The sequence below is a fragment of the Oryctolagus cuniculus genome, chromosome 9, assembly GCF_051225735.1.
Source record: "Oryctolagus cuniculus isolate XC-2025 breed Fujian yellow rabbit chromosome 9, ASM5122573v1, whole genome shotgun sequence".
NCBI lineage: Eukaryota > Metazoa > Chordata > Mammalia > Lagomorpha > Leporidae > Oryctolagus > Oryctolagus cuniculus.
The window spans coordinates 60,921,212-60,948,747 of NC_142875.1; the positions used below are offsets into that span (position 1 = coordinate 60,921,212).

The window sequence follows — 27,536 nt, forward strand, 5'->3', positions numbered from 1 at the left end:
CTTCCCACTATGTACTCTGAACCTTGGCTGTCTTAAAAAATTTTACTAAGCAGGTTGACAAAGCTTTGATGTTTTCCACAAACATCATCCTTCCAATGCATTATTCTGTGTAATATGTAATTCTCCATTAAAAATGTGCATTGGAAATATTTTAAAAATTACATCTAAATAAGAAGCATTATTCATAGTTTTGGAAAGTTTTGAAAATGGTAATGATACTTAAGAGGTTTCCAAAAAGAAAAAAAAACTAATGAATAAGTTAAAATATTACAAAGTCTCCATTGTGGATTAAATATTTTAAAGGACTGTTTAATGGTAAATAAATCTTGCCTGTATCATAAGTATTACAATATTAACATGAATTGTTAGCACTCAAGCAATTTAGGATGCTATAACTTTTAAAACAAAGTTCTAAAACATATATTTTATGATTTTTAAATCATTTACAAATGATGAAGGAGCTGATTAAATAGATATGATTAAGCAGAAAAGTAAGTGTGATTTTCCATTTTTGTTCCTTTTTAGGGTCTAATAGTCACATAGTCCTAAGTGAACTGAAAACTCTTCCTGACAGAAAACATGTATACATTCCAGCCATCCCTGTATTTAGAATTAGTTTTATAAGCAATTGGCAACACGAAGGAGCGCTGTTGCTCCCTCCCTTTAGATGTTAATGGTTTCCTTCTGTAAATGACTAATGATATATTCTGTCTGAGTTTAAAAATAGAATTTTGCGTCACACATGAGTACATGTAACTGTGGCTTTGGCGCTCCTTGGAGCGGGGCAGGGAAGAGAGGCAAGTGAGCGAGTTTATTATGTTTGTATTTGACTGGGAGAAAAGTAACCTCTGGATGACCTCAATGTCCCAAAGTCTGAAATTCTAAACTTTGTGCAGATGTAATAAGTAATCTCCTGGGGCTGGGGGAAGGGAGGGTCTTTATTTTTAGCATGGCAAAGTTTCCCTTTCCTCACTTAAGGTTTTATTTTAGCAAGGAATTTCTGAACAACTTCTTAAGCTAACCAGGGAAATGTATCCGTGGCAAAGCTTTATTTTAAAAAGACAGGGGTGTAGGAGAATTCATGGAAGTCCTCTTGAGGATAGGTCAGCTTCATTTGCAGTTAGGGCAGATGAGGGAGAAGGGGCTGGTGGCGGGCAGTTTATATTCCACTAGAATTATGTATCAGTTGTTGAGTTTCCCGGCTGTGTGGTGCTGTTCATAAAGGATTCCAACAGGTCTGACATCCCAACAGAGGCATTAGCACAAAAGGGACACCTCAGATTCCCTCTTAGGAATGATAGGGCAGTTTGGAGGACAAGTAGAATGGACCTATCCAGCTACACTGGCAAGTCCGCTCAGGGTGTCCCAGCACTTTCTGGAAAACTGTTAACACTGTGGCCAGGGGATAAGCAGAAAGAAGGCCAGGGGGCCAGGCTCTGGAATGAAAAACAAATTTTCTTGGATAAAGTCTTTGTAATAGAACAGGGTATTCACCAGCAAGGTTGCCAAATAATTGGATCACTTGAGGAAATACTTGCTAAGAACCCCCTAATCTTAAATCCAAATCCCCCCAAGCCCCCTTGACGAATGTGCACATGTAAATCTGACCATGAATTCGACACTGAAATCTGGCAGGACTTTTGGAATAAACACTCTAAATTTTTATTCTCACCCAAACTTGTTTGGCTTACTGAATGAAAAAAAACAAGATATCATGTGGGTTTCATGACAGGTTCTTCTGACTGACGAATTCAATATAACGGCATTGATATTTTATTGGAAATCTATAAAGTACAACTCATTTCAATTTGCCGGACACAAACTTTTATAAGTCGTATCTGGATACTTATGAACCCTGCTCCTAGGAGAAAGTGAAAGTGGAAAAAAATGTGAAAACAAAACCAGGAAAAAACCCAACTCAGAATTTATGATGATGATTCAGGCAAGAGTAAAGTCAGAGCTGAGTTATTTCCTCCAGTGATCCACTAAAATGTTCTTTTCCTTTTGGCTAAGTACAGACTAAAAGTATTGTTTCTTAGTAATCCTTTTCTCTTTAAATGATTAAAAATAACAGCATTGCATTTCTTTAATATTGTCCTATTATGAATGCTCTTTAATGTTTTCAGACTAGTCTTTAGCCCAGGTATCTGCAGTCAGTGAGAACACGGGTGAAGACTAATTTGGGTGGGGTCCACCCAGCTTGGTTGAATCTCAGTTCTATGTACTTTCTGGGAAGCTTGCTTAACCTCTGTGCCTCAGTCTCCTCCTAGGCAGTTGTAAGAAGCTGAGACAGTGCACGCTCATCCCTGACACACTGTCATCATGATATCTGATCTCTGTCCTTGAGACCGTCACCATTTGCCTTCCAGGATACCACACTCCCTGGGTTATCCATCTACTTCACTCTTACCCAGTCCTCATTGTTGATTCCTCTTCACCTTGATTTCTGCAGATTCTGTTGCCCCAAGGCTTAGAGCCTGGGAATCTCTTCTCTCCCTGCATTCATTTCCATGGGGCCCTCTTTCAATCTGATGCCTTTATATAACATTTATATACTCACAACTCCTAAATTTATATTTCTTGTTCTGAACTCTCCAGTGAATTCCAGTTCACCTTCTACTGGGATGTTTAATAGGTATCACGAATTCAAGCAAACATGCATTCTATATTCTCCACTGACTCCTTCTCCACCTCAGTTTATGGCAATTTTATTCCAAGTTGTTCAGACCCTAAAACTTGAGGCTGTCCTTAACTCTGCCCTCTCTCATCATGTACATCTGATCTGCTAGGAAATCCTGCTAGTTCTGTTTTCAAAAAACCAGAATCTACCACGGCTCATGACCTCCATCCTCTTCCAAACCACCAGTATCTTTTGGCTGGATCACTTCAGTATCTGCTGAGGGAGCTCTCTATTCATCACAACACAACCAGAGACTTTATTTCTAAAAAAACGTAAGTCAGATTGTGCCACTTTTCTGCTCAAAACTCACACCAATGCATTCCCCTTTCATTCACAGTCAGGGCCCAGAACCTTCGATGGCCTACAGGCACAACACAATCTGCTTCTCATAGCCCTCTCTGCCTTGTCACCCTCCCACGCCCTTGAGTAACCTCTACCTCACCTCTTACTCTCCTGCTTGATTCAATCTCCTCCAACACACTTCTTAAAAAGGAAGGGGCAAGTTTTAGCCTCTGGACCCTTCAATTTACTATTCCTATCGACTAGAATGTTCTTCAGGTATCTGTTCTCCTCAGTTTCATCAAGTTTTCATTTAAACATTGACCTCTTTCAGTTAGGCAATCTCTGCCCAACTTATTTTAAAATGCAGTCTTGGTTTCTCCTTTGACCCTAAGATATCATGTGTTTATTTTGTTTATTTTCTATCTTCCTACATCAGAATGTTAGCGTTTGAAGAAAAGAATTTTTTTGTTGTTTTGTTCACTGTGGCATCCCCAATAGCAGATACTGGGTATACATTCATTGAATAACATAACTAGAACAACAGCTGGTAGATAGTAGGCAGATAGCAGGTAAACAAAAACATTAGACTCCTCACTGTTGCTATAGTATAGATTACCTTGGCCTTGGAATTCCCACTAATTGAAACATAGATCTACATCTGTTTGGAATTGCTTTTATTCTGACTTTTCTTTAGTGCAACCTTAGTGCACTAATCCACAGAAGTGATGAATAGAATGTGATCATCATAGATACTAAATGATCAGAGTGTATTGCACTCAAGTGTATTCAACTGGCTCTCCAAACACAAAGAATGTCATTCAGGCTTCTCTCAGCACTCTTTCAATATTTGTCCTCCCAACTCCACCCCATCACTCCCTCAGACATTATGCTGTTTCTGTATAGCACTTACCACTATGTGAAACTGGCATGTTTACTTATTGGTTTATTTATTTGTCGTGTATCCCTCCCAAAAAAGTGTGAATTTGATAAGAGAATTATCTGGCCTTAAATGTCAATGGTATTGAGGTTGAAAAACTGAGCAACCTGTTTTCAGCCCTTCAGGTTGTACTGAAGTCTCTACAGAAAGGACATTAGTCTGCCTTTGTGGTACTGATTAACATCAAACTTCTCAGTTGCCCCTCAGCCCTTCTCCTCAACCTTTGTGATAGCATGTATTTTCAGTTAAAAGAAATTTCCTTCAAAGGGCTGGCGTTGTGGTGTAGTGGGTGAGTTAAGCCACCAACTGCAATATCGGCATCCCATGTGGGCACAGGTTCAAGTCCTGACTGCTCCATTTCTGATCCAGCTCCCTGCTAATGGCCTGGGATAGTAGCAGAAGAAAGTAGCCACAGTGTTTGGGCTCCTGCATTCATGTGGGAGATCTGGATGAAGCTCCTGACTCCTGGCTTTGACCGGCTTAGCCTTGGTAATTGCAGCCATCTGGGGAGTAAACCAGCAGATGGAAGCTCTTTCTCTTTCTCTCTCTCTGTAACTCTGACTTTCAAATACATAAAATAATCTTAAAAAAAGAAAGGCAGAGTTACATAAAGAGGGAAGGAAGGAGGGAAAGAGAGAAAGAGACAAAGATTTTCCATCTGCTGGTTTACTCCACAAATGGCTCCAATGGCCAGGTCTGGCACAGGTCAAAGGCAGGAGCCAGGAGTTTCATCCGGGTCCACTACATGTGTGCAAGGGCCCAAGCACTTGGGTCATTTTCTGCTACTTTCCCCAGGCCATTAGCAGGGAGCTGGATTGGAAGTGGAGCAGCTGGGACAAGAACCAGCACCCATATGGGATGCCATGTGATTGCAGGTATTGGCTTTACCCATTATGCCACAATGCTGGCTCCAACTTTGCTTTTCAAATAAAATAAATGGTTATGAAAATAATCTTTGTGATAGCACATATTTTCAGTTATAGGCTGTAGATGATTTTTTGCCACTTCATATAAATTACCATTCACATAATTGAAGCATGTTAGTGGGCTAGTAAGTTACCTGTTCCTCATGGAGAATCACTTGACCTCTGAGGGGACCTCCTAGTGGGGCTACTGTCACAAATGGATGCCAAACTCCACTGGTCAGTTTTGGGAAGATGTCATAAAAGTCCACAAAGTAGCCACTTTTCCCAGCCATATTCATGAAGTACAAGGAAACTGGGTTGCATGCTGCTACGTACAGAATATTTTCCTCATTATCTGAAATGACAAAAAGATGTTAATTTTACGGTTTACAACTGATTTTCTGATTAGTCCAGAGGTTGAACACACAGTTGAAGCTCAGCAGCTATATGTAAGTGGATTGATTAAGCTGAAGAGACTATGAGAAGCAATTTGCTTCTTACCCTAAATGCAGATAGGGCCACACCAATCAATTTGAGGAAATTAGTATCTATTTGCTCCCAAAAGAATACTGTTACATCTCATGATAACCCTATTAAGTATTCTATTAAGTATTCTACAATCCACAAGTTCAGGAAATTCTTCCTTGTATGGTGCAAAGTGCCTTGTGTTCCAATAATGGTCTTTCATTCTACTGTTGCTTCAAATGGACAACTGCTCATCAACATCTTCTATCTGGTAATCTTGCATTTTCTAGCTATTTACTAGTTCTTTATGAATTTTTTTGCTGTAAATTAGTCAGCCAATTTCTTTTTCTTTTCCAAAGAAATCTTTTATTTAACGAGTACAATTTTCATAAGTACAACTTTAGGAATATAGTGATTCTTCCCACCATATCTGTCTCCCATCCACACTCCCACCCCACTTCTTCCTCACTCTCCCACTCCCAGTCCCATTCTCCATTAAGATTCATTTTCAATTAACTTTATAAACAAAGACCAACTCTATACAAAGTAAAGATTTCAACAATTTGCACATATATGCACAAAAAAACTGTTTGAGAACAAGTTTTACAGTTAATTCTCATAATACAACTCATTGAAGACAGAGGTCCTACATGGGAAGTTAGTGCACAGTGACTTCTGTTGTTAATTTAACAATTAACACTCTTATGTATGACGTCAGTGATCATCTGAGGCTTTTGACATAAGCTAGCTGTCTAGGCTATGGAAGCCTTTTGAATCTACAAACTCTGTCCGTGTTTAGACAAGGCCTAAGCAAAGTGGAAGTTCTCTCCTCCCTTCAGAGCAAAGTGCATCCTTCTTTGATGGCCACTTCTTTTCACTGGGATCGCTCTCACAGAGATCCTTCATGTAGGATATTTTTTTTGCCACAGTGTCTTGGCTTTCCATTCCTCAAATGCTCTCTTTGCAGCCAGACCAGGATTCCTTAAGGGCTGATTCTGAGGTCAGAGTGCTGTTTAAAGCAATTATCATTCTAGGAGTCTGCTGTGCACTACTTCTCATGTTGGAACATTCTCTCCTTTTTAATTCAATCTATTATTATTATCAGACATTTGATCTTATTTATATGACCCCTTTAACATTTAATCCTATCTACATGATCACTTATCTTATAATATTAGTCCTATGGCTCTTAATTTCAAGGCTTTTCTTCATAGTTGAATACTTTTTTTTTTTTTTTTAAGAAAAATCTCTGTGTTTTCAAGGTGAATACTTGCCTGGGTCCCTTTTCTTACTTTTTATTTTATTTTTTTAAAGATTTATTTTATTTATTTGAAAGGCAGAATTACAAAGAGAGACAGGAAGAAATAGGGAGATAGAGAGAGATCTTCCACTGGTTCACTTCCCAAATTGCTGCAACAACCAGGGCTGGGGCAGGCTGAAGCCACAAGCTTCATGCAGGTCTCTAACATGGGTGCAGGGGCCCAAGCACTTGGGCCATCCTCCACTGCTTTCCCAGGCACATTAGCAGGGAGCTGGATTGGAAATGGAGCAACTGGGACTGAAACTGACATCCATATGGGATGCTGGCATTGCAGGCGGCCCCTCTGGGTCCATTTTCTGAATTCTATATCAGTGCTTCTTCAACTTTTGCATGTCTATTAATCACTGGGGAATCTACATGAAAATGAAGATTCTGACTTGGTGGGTGTGGGGCTAGGTTACAGACTCTGTCCTTCCAATAGGCTCCCAGGGGATAAACCCAGGCTGCTGGTTTGAGGCCCTCCTTTTGTGCAGTTAGGCTGTTTTGTTTTTTACAACCTCCTTTGTAGTCACCTTGAGATAAGGGATTAAATTTATCTTGTATAATAAATTCTATCAGCAGGTATCTGATTCTGATTCACAATGGTCATATTTTCTGAAACCAAAATTAAGACACCAGATATGACAATAAGAAATGCTTCAATTTGGGACTACTCTGGAAAATCTAGATGTGTGTATATGAGTATGCGTGCAACACCTACAATATTATATATATATATATATATATACACACACAACATTATATCTATCTATATAGAAATATGTCATATATATATATAAGGATAGTAAAATTTAAATCAACAAACTAACATTGCTAAGAAATGAAAGTCAACAGAAGGGCTGAAGAGGACACATTATTTAGAAACAGTAGGAACTGTGTGTGTGTGTGTACTATAGTACATTGTACAGATAGAACTGTACAATGCTTCCATTATCAACACAAACACGTTCACCTCAACATTTAATGAGCACATTCCTGCACAGCACAGAGCACTAGGGAATACAGCAGACGTGTTAACAGAAATGTACTTAAGAAGCTTATTAGTTGTTCTCTTTCTTACTACAGGCAGTAAATGCCATTTGGTCTTTGGCCTAAACATACAGAAATATAATTAACTCTGTTTCTAATCCAAGAACATGCTCTTTTCTCTTATAAATGCAGAATAAAACAAACAAACAAAGAAACAAAACCTTAGTTTACAAAATGAGACCAACACCAAAACAGAGTGTTGAATTATATCTGGGATAGCAAACAGTTTCGTTGTTCAGGGCTGACTCGGACTTGAGGGGCAGTGGCCACGTGGAATGTGTGCTGAGGACACTGGGGGCCTGTGACCAGGCTGATGGAGAAAAGTACAGCAGGGACTGATTAGCAATTCTGTCCTAGGCATGGGCAGAGATCACAGTGTACTTATTTACACTCCCTAGAAACAAAACAGGGGCCAAAGTTCAAACTTCACCCCAAAGCTCCATACTTTGTCTCTCACTCAGAATGTAAAATACCTTAATAAGAGAGACAGTTGTTTGTTTGTTTGTTTTAGCAAACAACAAGAACAACTGCACATTTTTAAAGCACAGTTTTAGTCAAATAGCTTATTTAGGGAATAAACAATATCCACAGAACATACAGGAACAAAAATAAGATACTGATCTTCGCCTTGACAATTCCCATCTCCCTGAAGTTAGAGACTCTCACCCTTTCCCTAGCTACAACTTCTGTTTATATCACCATAGCAACTGACATCCACTGAGAAACTCCTGCCAAAAGGTGCCCAGGCTCACTACACATCATAGGTAATGGCAAGAGTCCAGAAATGTAGATGCCCAAAATCCACGTCTTTTAACAACGAGAAGTTTAATGAGTGCAAATCGCTCCAACCCTGCTTTTGTGGTTCATGCAATCACTAAACTGGAATCCTAGCCAAAAAAAATCCAATGTTACTCCTTTTTATTTTTCCCTTCTATTTTTAGCACATGCCTGGGTGTGTTTAACTTTGTGCTACAGTTGTAATGAGAAACAGATATACGCACACAAACTCAGAAGTACTTATGTGGATTCCACAATAGCATTTTGCTAGGTTGTTAGAGGAAATTAGTTCTAGATTACATATAATTGCTATCCAATCCACAAATGACACTCACCGAGTCTGTCATAGTCTCTTGATGTCTAGACATTATTTTAATCCTTCTTTAAAAAGAAAATCAGTGTAGAAAACATCAAAAGAGTGAGCTGACATACCATGGGATGTAGCAATATCGCAGACTAAATTAATTTCATCCAATGGGAAACTCCAGGAAGCACATTCTTCCGTGAAGTTTAGGGATCTTTCTTCCTGCCTTTCTATTGGAAACTCCTGTATGTTTACAGTTGCTGGGCCCTGTAATAAAGCAGTTAGCTAAGTTAGAAATTTGTGTAGTCACAAAAATATAGAAAAATTGCAGTTCTTCCAACACATACATTTTAATTCAAGTACATACTGTTCTAATATACCTCTTCTCATTTTATTGGCTGGAATAATATTTATATTGATAATGTCACTATATACCTGCATTTACAGATGCTTTCACATGTGCTATCTTATTTAATTTCCCATTTTCTTTTCTTTTTACTCACAAAACATGCCAGAAGTAGAATCCCATAAGATGTCTCAGTAATTCGTTCCTTTCTAAGCCAACACCTAGTTTTTTATTCTAAATATCACAACTCAGAGCTGTCTAAGTCAGGAGAATAATTTGCAAATGAATGACCCAGGGACTGATCATATTTCCATTGGGAAGAATGCTTTTTGATGGGCAGAGTTAGACAGTGAGAGAGAGAGACAGAGACAAGGGTCTTCCTTCTGTTGGTTCACCCCTCAAATGGCACCGGCCACATTTTACTTTTAAAAGCCTGGTTCAATTCTAGATAGTGTTATAAAAAGCATTCTTCCCAGCCGGCGCTGCGGCTCACTAGGCTAATCCTCCGCCTGCGGTGCCGGCACCCCGGGTTCTAGTCCCAGTTGGGGCGCCATTCTGTCCTGGTTGCTCCTCTTCCAGTCCAGCTCTCTGTTGTGACTGGGAGTGCAGTGGAGGATGGCCTAAGTCCTTGGGTCCTGCACCCACATGGGAGACCAGGAGAAGCACCTGGCTCCTGGCTTGGGATCCGCACAGCACGGTGGCTGCAACGCACTGGCCATAGCGGCCATTGTGGGGTGAACCAAGGGAAAAAGGAAGACCTTTCTCTCTGTCTCTCTCTCACTGTCTAATTCTGCCTGTCTAATAATAAAAAAAGTAAAATTTTCATAAAATATGACATATGAAAGTTAAAAATAAAAGCAACTCAAACTTACTGATAATCACCAGTGTTATTTATGAAAGGCAGAGTATTTCATCCATAGTGATAATCATTCAATATAAACATAAGCAGAGCAACTAATTTAATAATGTATGGATATTAGTGCTGGGTATTAGATACGAGTTCCTGGAAAACTCTATAGATATGATTGAAGTTTCAATGATTCACATGGTCTACAGCCTAAATTAATCAAAAATGTTTGGGATAGATGTTGGCATTCTCCCTTCCTCTAGTCTGTATCTCAGGGGTTAGATTCCTCACACTCCCTAGAGAAAGGATTTTGGGAGTGACTTAGGTCCTGCCAATTAAATGCATTTGCATGAAATCTGGAAGGCAGGACAGAGGTATCTGGGTATCTTCCTACATCAACATAGACAAGGAAGCTCTGACAAATATGAGCAAATTCTGTGCTCTATTACAGGAGTTGACAAGGCCCACAAGTTGACAAGTATGACCCATTGTCTATTTCTGTAAAGAAAATCTTAGTGGAGAACAGCCACACCCATTTGTTTATGTATTGCCATGGCTGCTTCTGCACTGTGATGGCAGAATTAAGTAGTTGCAACAGAATCTGTATGGCCACAAAGCCTAAAATATTTACTACTGGCACTTTTACAGAAAAATCTTGCTGACCTTGGTTTCCATGAAGTCCCAGCAACAGGGATGGTAAAAGACAGAGAAACACTAATCTTGAAATTATAAAACCAATACTGATCCCCTGACTTTTGTTTTTCCTGTCCTTTCTAATGATTTTACAAGCACCTCATTTCCCAAAATAAACACCTTTCTTCTTGAAAAACTTAGTGATTTCCACTGCAAGGAGGGACTGATAATCCTTTGCCTTTTCACATGAAGAAGACAGCATCTATCAATAACGTGTAGCTACAGAGTAGCTGAAACTTTTTAAACAGCGCACACAAAGTTTTAATTCCACTGACAAACACAAAGTAAAGATAAATATCGCAGAGTAACTGTCCTAGGAAAACACAAGATATACCTAATGGATATACAGATTAACTCTTAGAAATTCTATCTGGGTGTTATGAATGGCGTATGTTGAGTCCTCTGGAGGTCAGACTGATTTGAAAGTTGAGCAGAAGCTAAAATGATATCATATCAGGTCATTCCTGAGATGCCATGGATTTTCTCCAGGAAACATACCAGAAAAAAATTGTAAGAGTCAATAGTTTAAGAGAAAATAATAAAGATATCAACCTTTATGTCTATATGATGAGTTTCTGCGGGACACAAGAGTCTCTGCATTCCAGTTCCTCCCTGACCAACTGTCCAGTAGCCCATGAACGTCTGCTTTGGCAGAGGTAACCTGTCAAAGACAATTTGAGAAGTAGACATTTTTTCCTGTTGACAAGTCACAGGGAAAAGTAATGTACCATTTATGATCAATCATACAAATATATTTGATGAATGCTTTAATTACAGTTATGAAAAGACAGTCTATAAAGTCATAGCTGGAATATATATTAAGGTGAGAAAGACTCCACATTAAAGAAAATTAGAAGGTAAGTTCTTTCTTGCTTTTACTTTAGTGATAAATATGCATTTATATAAATTATAAATAAAGTTTACAAGTTTTTTCCTTGACTTCTAAAATATTTAGTAATTTAACATGCAAATTCTTGGTAGAGGATAGGAAATATTTAAAATATTTGGGGTAGTCTATCAAAATTCTCAGTCTATTCTTTTAAATTTGGCATTAAGTAATAAATAGTACATAATACGAATAGTCCCAGGCTTGTAATACACTTTACCTTTTCTTCATTTTGAGTTCACACATAATACAGAAATATTCACATGAACGTGTCACTTGTCTCTGAACACAGCTGTAATCCGTGCCTAAAGAAATAGAGCACCCCCAGCACCGGAACCCCTTGGGGCCACTTTCAGTCATTGCCCCCAGCAGAGAAACTACTTCTATCACTTCTAATGGGCTCGTTCATTATTTTATTTTAAGCAGTTTCCAACTGCAATTTACCAAAGCTAATATGGAAATGCGAAAGCACAAAACTACAGACAGACTTTTGAGACTAAAGCCTTCACTTTTTAGTCACACTAACTCTTCTCTGAATCTGTAAAGAAAGGCACAATTGATTTATTTAATCTATTAGAATTTTCTTCATCACAAGTTAAGGGAAAAATAATCTGGATTTAACATTTCTCTAAAAATAATTATTAAAATCATTAGAGATTATTAAAAGTAATCTCTAAAAATAAATGACAACAGACTGAAATGCATGCTTGATATGAATTAGATGATTATTAAAAGAATATATAGTTATATTTAGAAATCATTTGTTTTCAGTTAAGGAGAAGTTTGATATGGTATTTCTTAGGTATTTTTTGCTTAAAATAATGAGCTCCAACATTCCGATAAAATATGCTCTTTGTCTCTTTGAAATGTTAATATTTAACAGGAGCAGAGAAATTAAAAAGAAATTTACATGAAAATTCTTAAAAGACACCTGACAAAAGCATACATGTGCTTTTGTATCTATGTGAAACATACATTTAAAATACTTGGGTAGTTATTCTGATTGGCAACCCACTTAATTCCATCTTTTCACTGGGGAGTGTGTTGTGGCTGACTTAGGGGATTCACCACTATTTTGTTCTTTCTTTTGAATGTAATAAAACTGCATTTTTGAGTCAATAGGGTTGATCTTGAAAATATCTTGTAGACTAGGATTTCTCTCCCCTAGTTCAAGGAACAAATTATATTGCTTACTTCTTTCAGCAATTCACAAAAGGAGAATTAGGCCTCCAAACACAGAAGGAGAAAACAAAGGCGGGAGACACTTAATTTCCCCCTAGCACAGAAAACGTAGTGTAATAGAATACAAGAGAACTGGGTTTTAGGTCTAGTTCCTTTATTAACCAGCCATGCAAATTTGGGAAAGGAAAATTTGACAAATATCTCCGAGCACTAATTTCATCTGTGAAATGAACGTGGTGATATGTAATGTTTCTTGGGACCTGGGGGGGGGGGGGGTCTGTGTCGATGCAGGAAGTGAATAGAGCGAGCTGCCAATGTTAGGTTCAGTAATCTTGCATTTCTTTACTCTGGAGAGAAAAAAAATCATCAAAATGAAATGATCTCTACCTAACAATAGACTAGGCGGCCTGATAGATGGGCGAGCTTTATTGAAACCTATGAAAAGAAGCTCTAGATACATCCCAAATTGGTACTTTGAAGACAACACAAAAAGTTTCACATCTTGAAATCTAATTAAAGGTGGAGAGTTGCTCAATAAAAATGATGCATAGGCTAAAAAACAGATCTAATACATCTGTTAACAATCCTACAAAAATAACATTCAGATTATATTAAAAAAAAAACTTCATTCATCTAAGTGAAAAGGACTTCACTCAATTTCCAACTTTAACTGACAATGTCAGGGATGTTCATAAAATCTGCTTTGAACTTGCCAGCTCACTCTAAATAACAGTTCTGGAAATTACAGGCTGCCTGACTCTACATAAAAATAGCACTGACTGGTTGGCAGAGTATGGGAAGGCTCTCAGGTACCCCATATAGACTCTATTCTGGAATCATGTAACAGGAGGCTATTGGCAATGACCACTGTAACCAAATGAGCTATTAAGAAACATCAGGGTGTCCTGGTGTTGCCCAATCTAAAGGACTTTGTTCTGTTTCTTGGTAACTCAAAGTGTTGTTTCTAGATTTTACTGTGGACTCTACACCAGCCAACTGAGGTAAACCAAAGCCTTTCATTTATTTTCCACTACTAAACCCTCTCAATAAGATGAGGAAAAATTTAACCATTAGTAACTTTCTCATCTTCAGAAAGTTAGTAGTCAGGGGAATGGAGAAGCATTATATTCAGGTGTATTAGCAAACTCTGGAATTTGAAACATAATTAACATTAATTTGGGGCTAATCCTAAACTAGTAACCAGTTAGCTATATTCCATTACTAAAATCTGGTATTCAACTCAGACCAGACTTTAGTTGTTATATAAGACTCGACTGAAACAATAATGGCATTTTCCATGGTTTTAAGATCCTGTCACTTGTATTGTTTAACTCTGTTGAAGTCGTAGTTGGAATGATGTCTGGATTTGATTCGAAGGGGGAAGAGGATGAACTGCAGGTCTATAAATAGCACTACTTTTTATCTTCAATGTCATTCATGATTTTATGTTTTTTAAAACAACTAAGTATTTCAACTCATATGTTGTGATGTTTCTTAATCCCTTGTGGAAGTCATAATAAAGATCTGGGAGTAATAGCTTTAACTCAAAGAAAGGTGAACATTAAAATTATGACTCAGGTCAAATTACAGTACTTGAGCAAGCTACAGAAAGGAGAAGAATTTTTCTCTAAACATACGTACGCTTCGTAACATAATGCATATGGACACCAAAGTCAAGTAACACAGCCTGAATGATGTGCAAGAGATTAGTCTAAGATTGCTTCCATAAAGAGGTGAGCTGGGGCTTTAAAGAACATGTTCTGGCAAATTTCTGCCTTCTCTGAACATTTGCCAACACTATTTCTGGAGTATGAAAGCAAACACATGAAAAAGATTTGGATCTTTCTAGGGGCATTATGCAATTGGAAGTTGTTGACATACCTATTATCAACAATTCCTGAAACATTTCCTTACCACAAGAACTACTAATTTTCATGGGAATAATGGAATCCTTCAGGGTAGTTCCACCAACTCAAAAATTCAACAATTGCTACCATCTTTGAGAAGGAAAAAAAAAAAAAAACTCCCATTTTAGAAGGCCTCACTCATTCCTAATGTTTTAAACTCAACCTCTGGCAAACATTAAGCCAGACTGTGTAACTGAGTTCACTGAGCCTCTCATAGAATAGCCTGGCAAGGTTGTTCCAGCTTCGGCTCTTCCCCCTTCCTCCTACTCTCTAGCCAACCTAAATCTTCGCCATTTCCAACTGCTACCTGCTATTCCTGAACATGCTATGCATTTGCATGCTTCCACAGGCTATCACCTCTGCCTAGAATTCGTTTTTGCTATACTTCTTTGGTGAACTCCTTCCCATTTTAAAGTTCAATTCGAACATTACTTTTCCCCCTGAGATCTTACTTTCTGGGCAGATTTAAGAACCCCTTGCTCTGTTGGGTTTCCATGTCGATTTGCACATATGCGACTCTCAGACTCCCAGAGCATCTGTAATTTTCAAGTTTAAGACCTGAGAGGCAATAAGATGTTAGGAGGAGCAGGTCAGAAGTGAACCTGTGAAATTTCTTTTCTTTTTTCCTCCTGAAAGAAACCTTTTAGTTAAGGAATACAAATTTCATGCGTTTCATTGTGAAATTCCTTACTAATATTTTTGTATTTTCTAAAACCAAAGTCAGCACATTAAAGAGAGAAATGTACAAAAGCCCCTGTAAACACTTTAAATTAGTAATAGTGTTTAGTACTACTAAGTCATACAACAATCCTCCTTTGTATGCTAGAAATTTCAGAATGTTTATTCCCTACACTCCCACATATTGCTGGCAAATTAATTTTTGCTTTGCTGCAAATGATACATACAAGAGTATGTGCTTGTATGTTCCCTTTATGTGTCTGGTTCTGTATTTAGAAATTATGGCTTTTACTTTGTAACTTGGACTTGTGTACCTCCGCCACCTCCATCCTGCCAAGGTTGCAGAAATACAGTCATTTGGATGCATGAGATGGAAAAGATTTGGGGAAACTCGCCATTCTTGGCAGTCATTTCTCAATTACACTCCCCAATACCCAGAACGACACTGTGCAGTCTCAGGGCTGTCGCTCATTGTCACTCTGTGCCAGAGCAGATGTTGTCAGCTTGCTCCACACATTCGGGCTCTCTTCCTCCTCAGAGAAGTTGCCAGACTGCAGTTCTGGGACCTGGGTTTCTTTTCCTTGATCTTTCTTCAAGTTTCACTGCAAAAATGTCTCTTTTTTTTGCCATCTGGTTTATCAACCGCATCTTGGTATTTTCGAACCTCATGTTCTTTTCTAATCATCCGCAACAAGAATGACTGGGACTGAAACTCTCCTAGTTGTTGCAAAATTTCCCAGGAAAAGACTTCCTGTATTTCCCATAGGAAAGACTCATAGGATGAAAACTCTGTGAATATAGCACTTTGAATAAAACATTGCATAGTAATGCTGCTCCAAGGTTTCCTTACTAGATTGCTAATTCATTGAGGATAAGGCTTATATCTTACTAATTTGAATTTCTGGTATTTGCAATCCATTGACTGTGCCATCTAATTCTGCTGTCCCTCCTTTTCATAGCCACAGCTACACCATAGCTCATCACTCCAATTACTGCAACTGCTTCCCAATAGCTCTTTCTGCCTTCAGATTCACTGCTACTCAGTTTACTAACTTTGGAAACCAGTTACTGTCTTTCTAAACTAAATCTAACCATACTACTCTCCGCCTTGGACTCTTCTAAGATTCCCCTTGATGCTTCTCCCCCTTTTAGCCTCACCACCCAGCATGCCCTCACATAACCCTAAGTTTTTGGTCACCAAACTACTTGGCAGTTGCCAAAGTGCACCACACTTTCTGAAAACTTCTCTGCTTGTTCTCCCCTCCTTTATCTGCCTGGGGATTGTCTAGTTATACTTTTGAAGATTCAGTTTTCTTGTCCTAATGTTTCCCAAGGGAGGATGACAGCAATCCTATTTCCTTGTTCCCTCTGATGTGGCTTTAACATAATAGAGGCCACCGTGTAATTGAGTTCAAGTGTCTCTTACATGAATGAATGCCTGGTTTCATTAGAACTCTGTGTGTGTGTGTGTGTGTGTGTGTGTGTGTGTGTTTGTGTTTTGAAACTTGCTGGTTTTCTCACTTTCAGTGGCAAGATGCAAACTTCCATGCTAAATCTTCCCCACTGTATTATGACTAATTGTCTTATCATTTCCTCCTCTTAGAGGACTCTTAACAAAGGATGCAGTCTCTTTGCAGGTGTATTTGGAAAAGTTATTTATAGCTGGGGACTGGGGATTGATATCTAGTCAGGTGACAGCTCTCATAAAACTTCATTTACAAATGCTTAAGGGATCAAGAATAAATCTGTGGGACAGCATCAGGCAGATATGACAGATTCATAGATCTTGAAAACTTCTGTGCAGCATGGAGATACATATATATTTGCATCCCCATATAAAGAAGCTAAAAGCAAATGAATGCTGTTAAGCTACTTCATAGTATGTCAAGAGAATATAGAGCAATGATTATGAAAATATAAAATCTAAGGCCATTATTCCACTTACAATAGTTCTAAGATATCATAAGGAAGATCTAACTTGCAAACTAAGATCTCTTAAGTGTAGTGAAAGTAAATCATCAGGCAGAGTGGAATCACACACCTTAGAACTCCATGGTCAACACTCTGAACTTATTTGTAAAACTATGACTATAAAAAGAAGTTATAGCATTTCACAGTCTGGGAAAAGGGAAGTGAGGCTCAAAATAGTAGGCAGAGTGCATTCTACTTCATGTGGATAAACATAAATTGATAATCATTCCTACTTTCAAAGAGAAATCTAATGAAATTACTCCAAAGAGAGGTCCCAGCTGGGGCTGTTCCTTTTGATGCTTCTGGTACTTTGAAGACTCCATAACTGTTCTCTGTTAGAGAAGGAGCAGCTGCTATTGATGGTTCAAATACAAGGCAAACGTACTAACTAAAGCAGAAAACCAGTTCTAGATAGAAGCCATTTCAAAGGCAAAATCAAGAGATGGAGGTGTTCTGGTCACAAATACATACAACTGGCACTGTTTTGAAAACAAAGATAAATATGAAACACAATCCTGCAGCACACATCGCCAAGATGCACGGATGGCTCTTGACCAGGAAAACACAACCTTAGCCACCTTCATCACAAGTACTACTAAACTAATGAACAAATGGTTACTGATGTAAGGAGGATTTATTATTTTTTAACTTCCCTATCCAATTAGGGACAGTAAGTCACAGAATCTGTGAGTTAGTAGGATATTATGGACTAGTTAATTCAGTATTTCAAGTCTGAGTCCTCTCAAGTACCTCCCCAGTGAGGTTTGTCCTTACCCATTTGAACGCTATCTACAGAAGGTACAACTGCTCTTTCTCCATCTTTGAAAACAAGAACTATTGATTCCAAGAGAGAGGACCAATCTAAATTAATTTGAAAAAAATTGTGATGAAAATAATATGTACAGTGATTAAAGCAAAAGTTATATATACATTGTGCCTGAGATAGGTCCCTAAATGTTGAGAAATAGAAATTGAAAGACAACTCCAAAGTTTCCATTATTTCTGAAACCTTGTCAGCCAACGTGGTATTGCATTGCTCTTCTCTTTCGAACAGTGGGATAAACAGAAAGAGATGTCAAGCTTTGAACTGAGATAGACCTATGATTGAATCCGCAATTGGGCCACTTACTAGTTGTAACACTTGGTATTTAAAATCCTCTGAGCCTCAGTTTCTTAATCTGTTAACACAGATCCAAACCTACATACACATAATCCTAACACCCAATAGATAATAAAACAGAATAAAGTTACTTGCCTAAGTAAACTTAAGTAAACCAGAATTGCTATGTGGATTAGGTGTGTTAATATTTGTAAAGTGTTTAGAGCACTTAGGATTTGGTAAATGCCAACTGTTTTTATTTTTGCTGCTTAAAAAATATGTTGTTTACTTTTGTTTGATTACATCGAAGCCAAGTCTACGAACGTATAAATTTACTTATACTGTGTTGAAATGCCAGGGGAATGCCTGGCTAACCTGATTTCTCATTTGCCATAGGTTATGGTGTCCAGGATCTAGTCCTAGAGAGGACACTGTAGGGTGAACTAAGCTTTGTTGCACAGTAGGTAAGGGCTCCAAGAAATAGCAATTGCAGAATAGACTTTTCCTCTGAACTTTTTACTTAAATAAGATAGCAAAATAAAAAATTTCAGTGCCCAGAGTCGATGAACACTTAAAATTTACAAAATAATAATATGCGCTAAGATAGTAAAGCAAGTGAGATAGACTTTCTTCTTTCTTGGGCCTCTCTCAAAGACAACCATTGTCCACAGTTACCACTGTTTCTTAAATTGTTTAAAATGTGACCTTATTAGAGACATTTAATAAAAACATTGGCCAGTGTGGTCCTAGACCTTGTTAGCTCAAAGTTAACTTAGTTTTCCTAAAACATTAAAAATTCCTTTAAATAAAACATTTCAAATTAGGGAGAGGATGCATAAAACAGGACACGTGAGGACTAATTCAATGGTTTCAATGGGGCTTTTTCAGCAGCGATGGGGCACTTTGAAAGTGCAGTCCCACATAACAGTCATTTTTAGATGTGTAGTCTGGCGAGAGCATTTTTATACATCTGAAAAGCATAATGGCATTTAAACATATGCAGAAAGACACAAAGTGTTGTTGATATTAATGTTTTTGTTATTTATGAAAGCATCTCAAATGCTTTTTAAATCTGTTCATTCTGTTTGGAATAAATATCTTTAGCTCAAAATTTCAAGGAGTGAAGGGAATACAGATACAAGTGGGAATGGGAGAGAACTGTTGTATCTGGGTTCTTCAAAATGTTCATTAAGGAAAAACTTATGCTTAGATTTCAAAAGTTTTTTTCTTTGCACCAACATATAACTGATATTTTAATTCCATTTTTTCACAAGCTTTCTGAAGTATGCTCATATAAACAAAGCACATTCATTTTAGATAGCTTTCTTTGACAAAGACACTTGGGAATGAGGTATTTAAAAAAGAACTTGTTTTAAGGGACATATGTCTTCTATTAAGAAGAAAGACTCAAAAATGAAAATCACTGGAAAGAAATGTTTCTAAATGCATAAAATAACACATATGCATATAATCATAGGAAAAGGTCTAGAAGGATTTTTTTTTTTTTTTTTTTTTTTTTTGGACAGGCAGAGTGAGAGAGAGAGACAGAGAGAAAGGTCTTCCTTTTTCCATTGGTTCACCCCCACAAATGACCGCTACGGCTGGTGTGCTGTGCCGATCTGAAGCCAGGAGCCAGGTGCTTCCTCCTGGTCTCCCATGTGGGTACAGGGCCCAAGCACCTGGGCCATCCTCCACTGCCTTCCCAGGCCACAGCAGAGAGCTGGACTGGAAGAGGAACAACCAGGACAGAATCCGGTGCCCCGACCAGGACTAGAACCTGAGGTGCCAGCGCCGCAGGCGGAGGATTAGCCTATTGAGCTGTGGCGCCAGCCTAGAAGGATTTCTTGATGGTTATTTCTGGATGGAAAAAACATGGGAGTTCTTATTCCCTTTTTGTTATTTTAGAAATAGATAAGGTGTTATTATTTAGTAAATACAGGTCATAAAGCCTACATGTAAAAATTTTTTAACCTCTTCAAATTTTTTATTCTACTTAACCATTACAATTGAATGGTAGTTTGTCAATGACAAATAGGAACTAAATGCTTTTGGGAGGAGAGATGGCTTAGGAATAAACTAAGCAGCATTAAGAAAGCAATCAACGGGGCTGGCGCTGTAGCATAGTGGCTAAAAGCCACTGCCTGCAGGGCCAGCATCCCATATGGGTGCCGGTTCTAGTCCCTGCTTCTCCACTTTCAGTCCAGCTCTCTGCTATGGCGTGGAAAAGCAGTAGAAAATGGCCCAAGGCCTTGGGCCCCTGCATCCACATGGGAGACCTGGAAGAAGCTCCTGGCTCCTGGCTTCGGATTGCCACAGCTCCGGCCTTTGTGGCCAATTGGGGAGTGAACCAGCAGATGGAAGATCTCTCTCTCTGCCTTTCCTTCTCTCTCTGTGTAACTCTGACTTTCAAATAAATATATAAAACTTTAAATGAAAAAAAAGGAAAGAAAGAAATCAACAGAGGGCAAGTCTTCTGGAGTAAAGAAAATGATCAAGCTATCTCTCTCTCTCTCTCTATTCTTGAGGGAAAAGCAGGCAGGCAAACTTTGCTTTTAAATATATTTATATATATTATATATAAATATAATTACATATGCTATTTTTATACTATTTATACATACATATACGTACAAATGTATATACATATATATTTGCGTATATGTATGTATAAATAGTATATATATTTGTGTATATGTATGTATAAATAGTATAAAAATAGCATATAAATAGATAAAAAGTAGCATATAAATAGCATATAAAAACCATAGCAGATACCTAAGAGTCTTTGGCTAGATGTGTAGATCTAATTCTGTTGTAAATGATATATATAAAGATACTTCCAAAAGTTCATGAAAAATTAAATTAAAAGGCAAACTTACTTTGGTATAAAATTTTCAAAGTCCATGCATATTGTTTGCAAATGTGCATTTTCCATGAACTTTTTAAGACCTTGTGTTTAGTTTATATTATATATATATGCATAATTTATATATATTTCTAACATTGACATTTAAAACTCAGATTCCAGGGCTGGTATGTGACACAGCAGGTTAGGATTCTGCTTGGGATGCCTGCAACACCTATTGGAGTGCCTGGTGTGAGTCCTGGTTCCACTTTGGATTCTTGTTTCTTGCTAATGCACCTGCTGGGAAGCAGCAGATGATGGCTTAAATACTTGGCCAACTATATAGGAGATCCAGATTGAGTTCTGGGCTCCTGGCTTAGCCAGGCCTTGCCACGGCAGTTGCAGGCATTTGGAGAGTGAACCAGTGGGTAGCATGTCTCTCTCTCTGCCTTTCACATAAAATGGGGCAAAAAAACTGCACCAAAATCTCAAAGAGTTCGGATGTTAACTCAAATCTCCCAATCTCTACAAAAGGAGATTAGTGAATGTATATGCATTTCTCTCTCTCTGGCATGCCTACACACACACACACACACACACAGTCGTGCACACATATACATTCGAGAGCACACACACATACACCCCATGCACACCCATGCATACACACACAGGCATACTATCTGCTTGGAGGTGTTTAACCCAGTGATTAAGATCTTGCATCTCACACTGGAGTGCCTGAATTTGATTCCCAGCTCTGGCTCCTGAATCCAGATTTCCAGAAATGCATATCCTGGGAGGCAGCATTGATGGCTCAGTTAATTGAGTTCCTGCCACCAGCCTGGGAAACCTGGATTGCATTAGTTTCAGTTAATACCAGCCATGGCTGTTGCAGAAATCTGGGGAGTGAACTAGAGGATGGGGTCCCCTCTCCATCTCCATCTCCCTCTCCCCCTGTTTCCCCCACTCCCCACTCTGTCTCTTCCCCACTCTTCTATTCTCACTTCCCCCTTTTCTCTTTCCTTCTCCCTCAAGCATACAAGAAAAATTATTTTAGAATATAAGCTGAATTTCCACGAAGCTAGAACTCAAACTATAAAACTGTTAATGGTCAAAAGAACTATTTTATTTCCAAGTGAAAATAAAAATATAACATTTTAAAAAAGAAGAAAAATGAGTACTAACAGAAGTTCACATATTAATAATTTTTAAGCTCTCTAATAGACACATTACTGACATCATAATTGCTGGCTCTATAATCTGTTATATTACTTAGTTTCAAAATGTCCACAGGACTGCTAATGAATCAGTAAAATATTATTGTATGGAAAAGTGTATGCATTAGCAAGTCACATCCAATCATTCTTCCTGAAAAACATTTACTCATTCAATAAGCAACATTTCCACTGATGATTTCTCACATCACTTCATCTTGTGCTTTTACAACAAAAGGGAAATATTTGTTTCTCTTCAAGAAATTCTGAATACTTAAATAATTTATTTGTGTTGGCATCTGTTTTACAACATCTTCGAAGAATAAATAATAAGGACTATGTAAATCAGGCTGTTATATTTTGCTGATATGTACCTTACAGATATTTTTCTACAGGCTGGATAGTACCTCCTATGTGAGATCAAGTGAAATGATTATTTACCTTAAAATTATTATGTCTTGTGCATTTATGATATCTGACTACTGTTATAGACAAATATGGTATTATATGCAGTATTTTTCTTTTGACAGGTAGAGTGGACAGTGAGAGAGAGAGAGACAGAAAGAAAAGGTCTTCCTTTTCCATTGGTTCACCCCCCAATGGCCGCTGCGGCCAGTGTGCTGAGGCCGGCGCATTGTGCTGATCCAAAGCCAGGAGCCAGGTGCTTCTCCTGGTCTCCCATGGGGTGCAGGGCCCAAGCACTTGGGCCATCCTCCACTGCACTCCCGGGCCACAGCAGAGAGCTGGCCTGGAAGAGGGGCAACCGGGACAGAATCTGGCGCCCTGACCGGGACTAGAACCCGGTGTGCTGGTGCCGCAAGGTGGAGGATTAGCTTAGTGAGCTGCGGCGCCAGCCTATATGCAGTATTAAGTTACCTATATTTAAAACTATTTTTGCAATGAGTTTATTTGTTATCACTTAATTTCTCTTAATTAACTTTGTTTATCTTTCTGATAAACAGCATGTCTGCAAGATTCTTAACTGAGGTTAGTTTAATTGCCTATGATTTTAAACAGTAGGCAACTTGCCCAAGTGAAGTGTACCTACTTGTTCTTATTACCTCATTCATCTATGAAGCTGAAATAAGAAAATAAATGTTTCTTAAATTAATATGCTAATAAATTTAGAAAGCTACCATAGATTAAATTATATGGGTGACATGAATAAAAATATCTTAATAAAATATAGTGGCAGTTTTGATGTCTGTACAATTATTTTGCTCTGGATTAGGAAATAATGAGACTCAATACAACAAAATGACAGAGACTGTTAAAGAAACAAATATTTCCCTTTATTTCAATGTGTTACATCTATCATCGGACAGTTATAATAATTGCAATTCTCAATTTACAAGCCTATTTACGTTATAAATAATGCCATTTAACTGAAAGCCAGTCAGCAAATAGTAAAATATATTTAAAATGCTTATTTGTGGAAAGTAATGTGCACACCAACTCCGTTTAGTAGAGTGAAACAGTAGATTAGGAATTATAAGCATTTAAGAATCAGAAGAGTAATGCTCAACATTATTTGATCAATAGTGAGAGTGCCTTACTCCTTTGCCAGCTGCACGCTGGTAGGTTTTGCTCCGATGGGAATCCCGTATTTGTGTAAAGTTTTAATCAAAACCTCCCTCATGTCGTTGTTATAGGAATCAAAGTCGAACACATTCCGAACCACACTGGAGAGGCCTTCAGTGGGAAATTTCTGTATTAAAAAAAATTCCCTTATTACACAAGTGATAAAATATACATTAAATAGATTTTTATAAAAGCAACAAAACAGTAATGAACAAGCGAAATTTAGCAGATATTTACTAGCCTTGTCAAATAACCAGATAACAGGAATATATATATATATGTATAGAGAGAAATATATTTATTTGTAAATATATATTTACTTTATATACTTATTTATATAAGGAATATATTTGTTTTATATTTATAAATTAGAAATATATTTATTTGTAGAGAAATATATACATATTTCTCTTTTCATGTTTCTGCTTAACAATACTTTCCTTTTTAATACCAGAATTTGAAGAACAGTTCCTCCTCTTAAATGTTAAAGCAGTGCTCAGATCCTGATGCTCAGTTATGGATGATGCTTTCTGAAACCTCCTGCAATTACAAGAGGCTTGGAGGGGTGGGAGAGATGAGGAAGTTTTGGTAAAAAAAAAAATTAGGGGAAGCTAGATGTGGTTAATTGCCACAAATATGTCATACTCACATGAGATGTTACTAGGCAGGGAAGTTGGGTGTGGTTTATTTATTGTGACAAATATATTAATGTGAGATGTCAACAATGTGGGAAGGTGGGTGTAGGATACATGGGAATTCGTTGTATAATTTTTGTTTTGTAAGTCTAAAACTATTCTGAAATTAAAATTTTATTTAAAAAATGAGTACAAGTTTGGCCAACTTAAAATGTTAACTGAATAAAGGAGAGTGCTGGGTGTCTACACTAACATATTTAGAAAAGTCACATTCTATGAATTAGAAAGATCAAGGGACAAGTAGAGAAGAGAAGTGTAAAAAGTACAGGGACTAGACACATGAGGAAGAGCAGGAGAGAAAACAAGCATCAGTGCAGCTAAGTCCACATCAGCAGTGGCCTCTGGGTCCTTTTCCCGGTCTGTTGTGATTTTCTTAGGTGTTGAGATCTCAGCTGGCTGAACAGGATTTTATCATGGTTTTATAGGCAGAATAAACCTTTCTATTGTACTTTTTTTCCTTTCCAGATATCTATTTTAACTTGACAGATAATAACTGTATTTTTTATGGGGTATAATATGATGTTTTGATATATGCACAGATCAGGAATGATTACGCTGAGTTAACACTTCCGCTGCTTCACACATGTAGGTTTTGTTTGTAGTACAAACCTTTACAGTATACTCTGTTAGCAATTTTGAAGTATGCATTACATTACTGTTACTTTATGGTGAACATGCTGTGTAAGAGATCATTGGAATTTATTCTTCCTAACTAAATTTTGTACTCTTTGACCAGCATCTCATCTCTCTGCTCTTAATTTTCTGTGTTTCTTTCTAGGGTCCTCTTGGAGGCACAGGGATGAGACAAAGGTGAAGAGTCATGACCTTGGGAGTCTTGGAGATCATTGTTTATATCTAAGTAGAATTCACATGGATTTTAAAATTTATTTATTTTTCATGATTTTCGTTTTTAAGACACAGAGACATAGTTTTTTTCATCCACTGACTCACTCCTCAATTGCCCACAATACCCAGGACTGGGCCAGGCTGAAGCTGAGAGTCCAGAACTCAACCATGGTCTTCCACATGGAAGGCAGAGACCCAAGTACTTGAGTCAAAATCTGCTGCCACCCAGGGTGTGCATTAGAAAGAAGCTGGAACTGAAAGGAGCTCTGGACTCAAACGAGGCACTCTGATACAGGATGTGGGAATCTCAAGTGGTGTCTCAGCCACTGATCAAATGCTCACCCTTGACATGAATTTTTTTTGTTTGTTTTCTTTAATACAGTGGACTACATGGTGTATTTGATCACAAAGGATTCCAATCTCCTGTCTACTTACTAAACTTCCTTGCAGTATTAAAGAATATTAATAGTCAATACTGTTAGGTTTTCCTCTTTTCTGCCTCCATATCATTTACTTCAAAAAAAATCTTTTTTAACCCAGATACTGCATGCTTGTTATAAAAAGCCAAATAGGACAGGATGCTTCCCGCGCATCGCATGGTTTCACTCTCCTGCCTCGCCACTTTCTAAAAAAGTCCTCTGCTGAATGTTCTAGCTTCCTGGTTACAACCAAGGCACCAAGTCTCGCAAAGCCAATATAAAAGCTAAATGGATACTGATCACTGGTCTTCCATGTTCACAACTCAGACTCCAGATAATTCATATCATGTCGTCTGACTCATTATCATAGTTATAGAAATTTAAACACCTGTTATATACTGTGCAGTCTGAGAAGGAGAGATTGATGGCTGCTTCCAAGTCTCTGCACCCAGGTGTCTGCCATACCTCTAAGTGTTTCACGATGTTGACAACTTCCCTGGTCGAGTAAGGATAATTGATGATCCCCTGGTCAGCCAAACTCCTCAACTCTCCAAAGGCAGCCACGAGCTTCCGAAGGATGGGCTCAGGGACATTTGGTCCATACTGTTTGAGCATCTCAAGCTCCGAGTGGGGTTTGGGGTTATCAATTGCATGACAGCTAAAAATATCACCTGAAGGAACGAAAGAGATGTGCATCAGCGTTTAACTTGCCCACTCTGATACAACAGGAGAAAATGGAATGGTCGCTTAGAGAGCTGCTAAGTGCAGAAAGCCCACCAGAGGAGAAAACACATGACTGAAGCAAAAGAAAGTTGCATGGATTTATTTCTGTTAAACATTATATGATACTTGAATACGCATAGAGACTCGATGGGAAATTCTAAAATACCAAAATAAAAAAGTTGATGTCTTCTTAATGTCTCTCTGCCAAAATCTATTCCCTCCATAACAGGCACCAGTGTTAACAGTCCAGTGTACTTTTTTTTTTTTTTTCAGACATGCATTAGTATTTCTTAAAAACAAAAATGCATATATGTAAATAAATACAGTTTTGGTGAATTATTCCTTTTCATGAATGCAAATATATTCTTTGTATGGCTCTGAGACTGCCTTTTTAACAATCATTGAATATCTTCAGAAATTATATACATCTATTGCATATAAATGTACACCAAAAAAGGAAGAATTGGAATCATCACTCTCCAGACAATTTATAATCATATTTTATACAGACTGCTGGAATATAGCTTAGAGGCTAGTACTGGAAAAACAAATGTGCAGAGACACTGTCTAAATTACAATCAAGAAAAGGAAACACAAAAGAGTTCATCTGTAATTCTGGCAATTGAGAATGTACTGCGAGAACATAATCTATGCTCAAAAGAAGGATGAATTGCTCATGTTAAAGCTGCATATAATTCTATTGTTTCATTATCTAAGTAGTCAGGGACCAAAGGAAGTTAAGTAAACAGACTCACATTATTTGGTATGTTCATTTTAGAAAAAGAGGACATCTAATCAGGTAGCAATAAGATCTTACTTTGATTTAGAAAGAATCAGAATAAATGTGTGTGTGTGTGTGTGTGTGTGTTTAAGAGTAATTGAATACAATGAAAGCCATATTTTGAAA

The 27,536-nt window shown here is 37.8% G+C and overlaps 1 protein-coding gene and 1 long non-coding RNA gene across 3 annotated transcripts in view; one reads left to right on the plus strand and one right to left on the minus strand.

Moving 5' to 3' along the window:
* The window catches only part of VWA8 (von Willebrand factor A domain containing 8), a 407,445-nt gene that overhangs the window by 126,759 nt on the left and 253,150 nt on the right, over positions 1-27,536 (minus strand). For both annotated transcript variants that reach the window (XM_008260014.5, XM_051850641.3), the window contains 5 exons: positions 26,372-26,577; positions 23,922-24,073; positions 11,139-11,247; positions 8,829-8,967; positions 4,960-5,159 (listed from right to left, as the gene is read on the minus strand). In XM_008260014.5, the coding sequence (XP_008258236.3) occupies positions 4,960-5,159; positions 8,829-8,967; positions 11,139-11,247; positions 23,922-24,073; positions 26,372-26,577 (806 nt within the window). The remainder of the gene's footprint in view (positions 1-4,959; positions 5,160-8,828; positions 8,968-11,138; positions 11,248-23,921; positions 24,074-26,371; positions 26,578-27,536) is intronic.
* On the plus strand, positions 13,475-26,968 carry LOC138843789 (uncharacterized). Its single transcript, XR_011378779.2, has 2 exons — positions 13,475-13,655; positions 25,420-26,968. It is a non-coding gene; the product is annotated as an uncharacterized LOC138843789 (long non-coding RNA).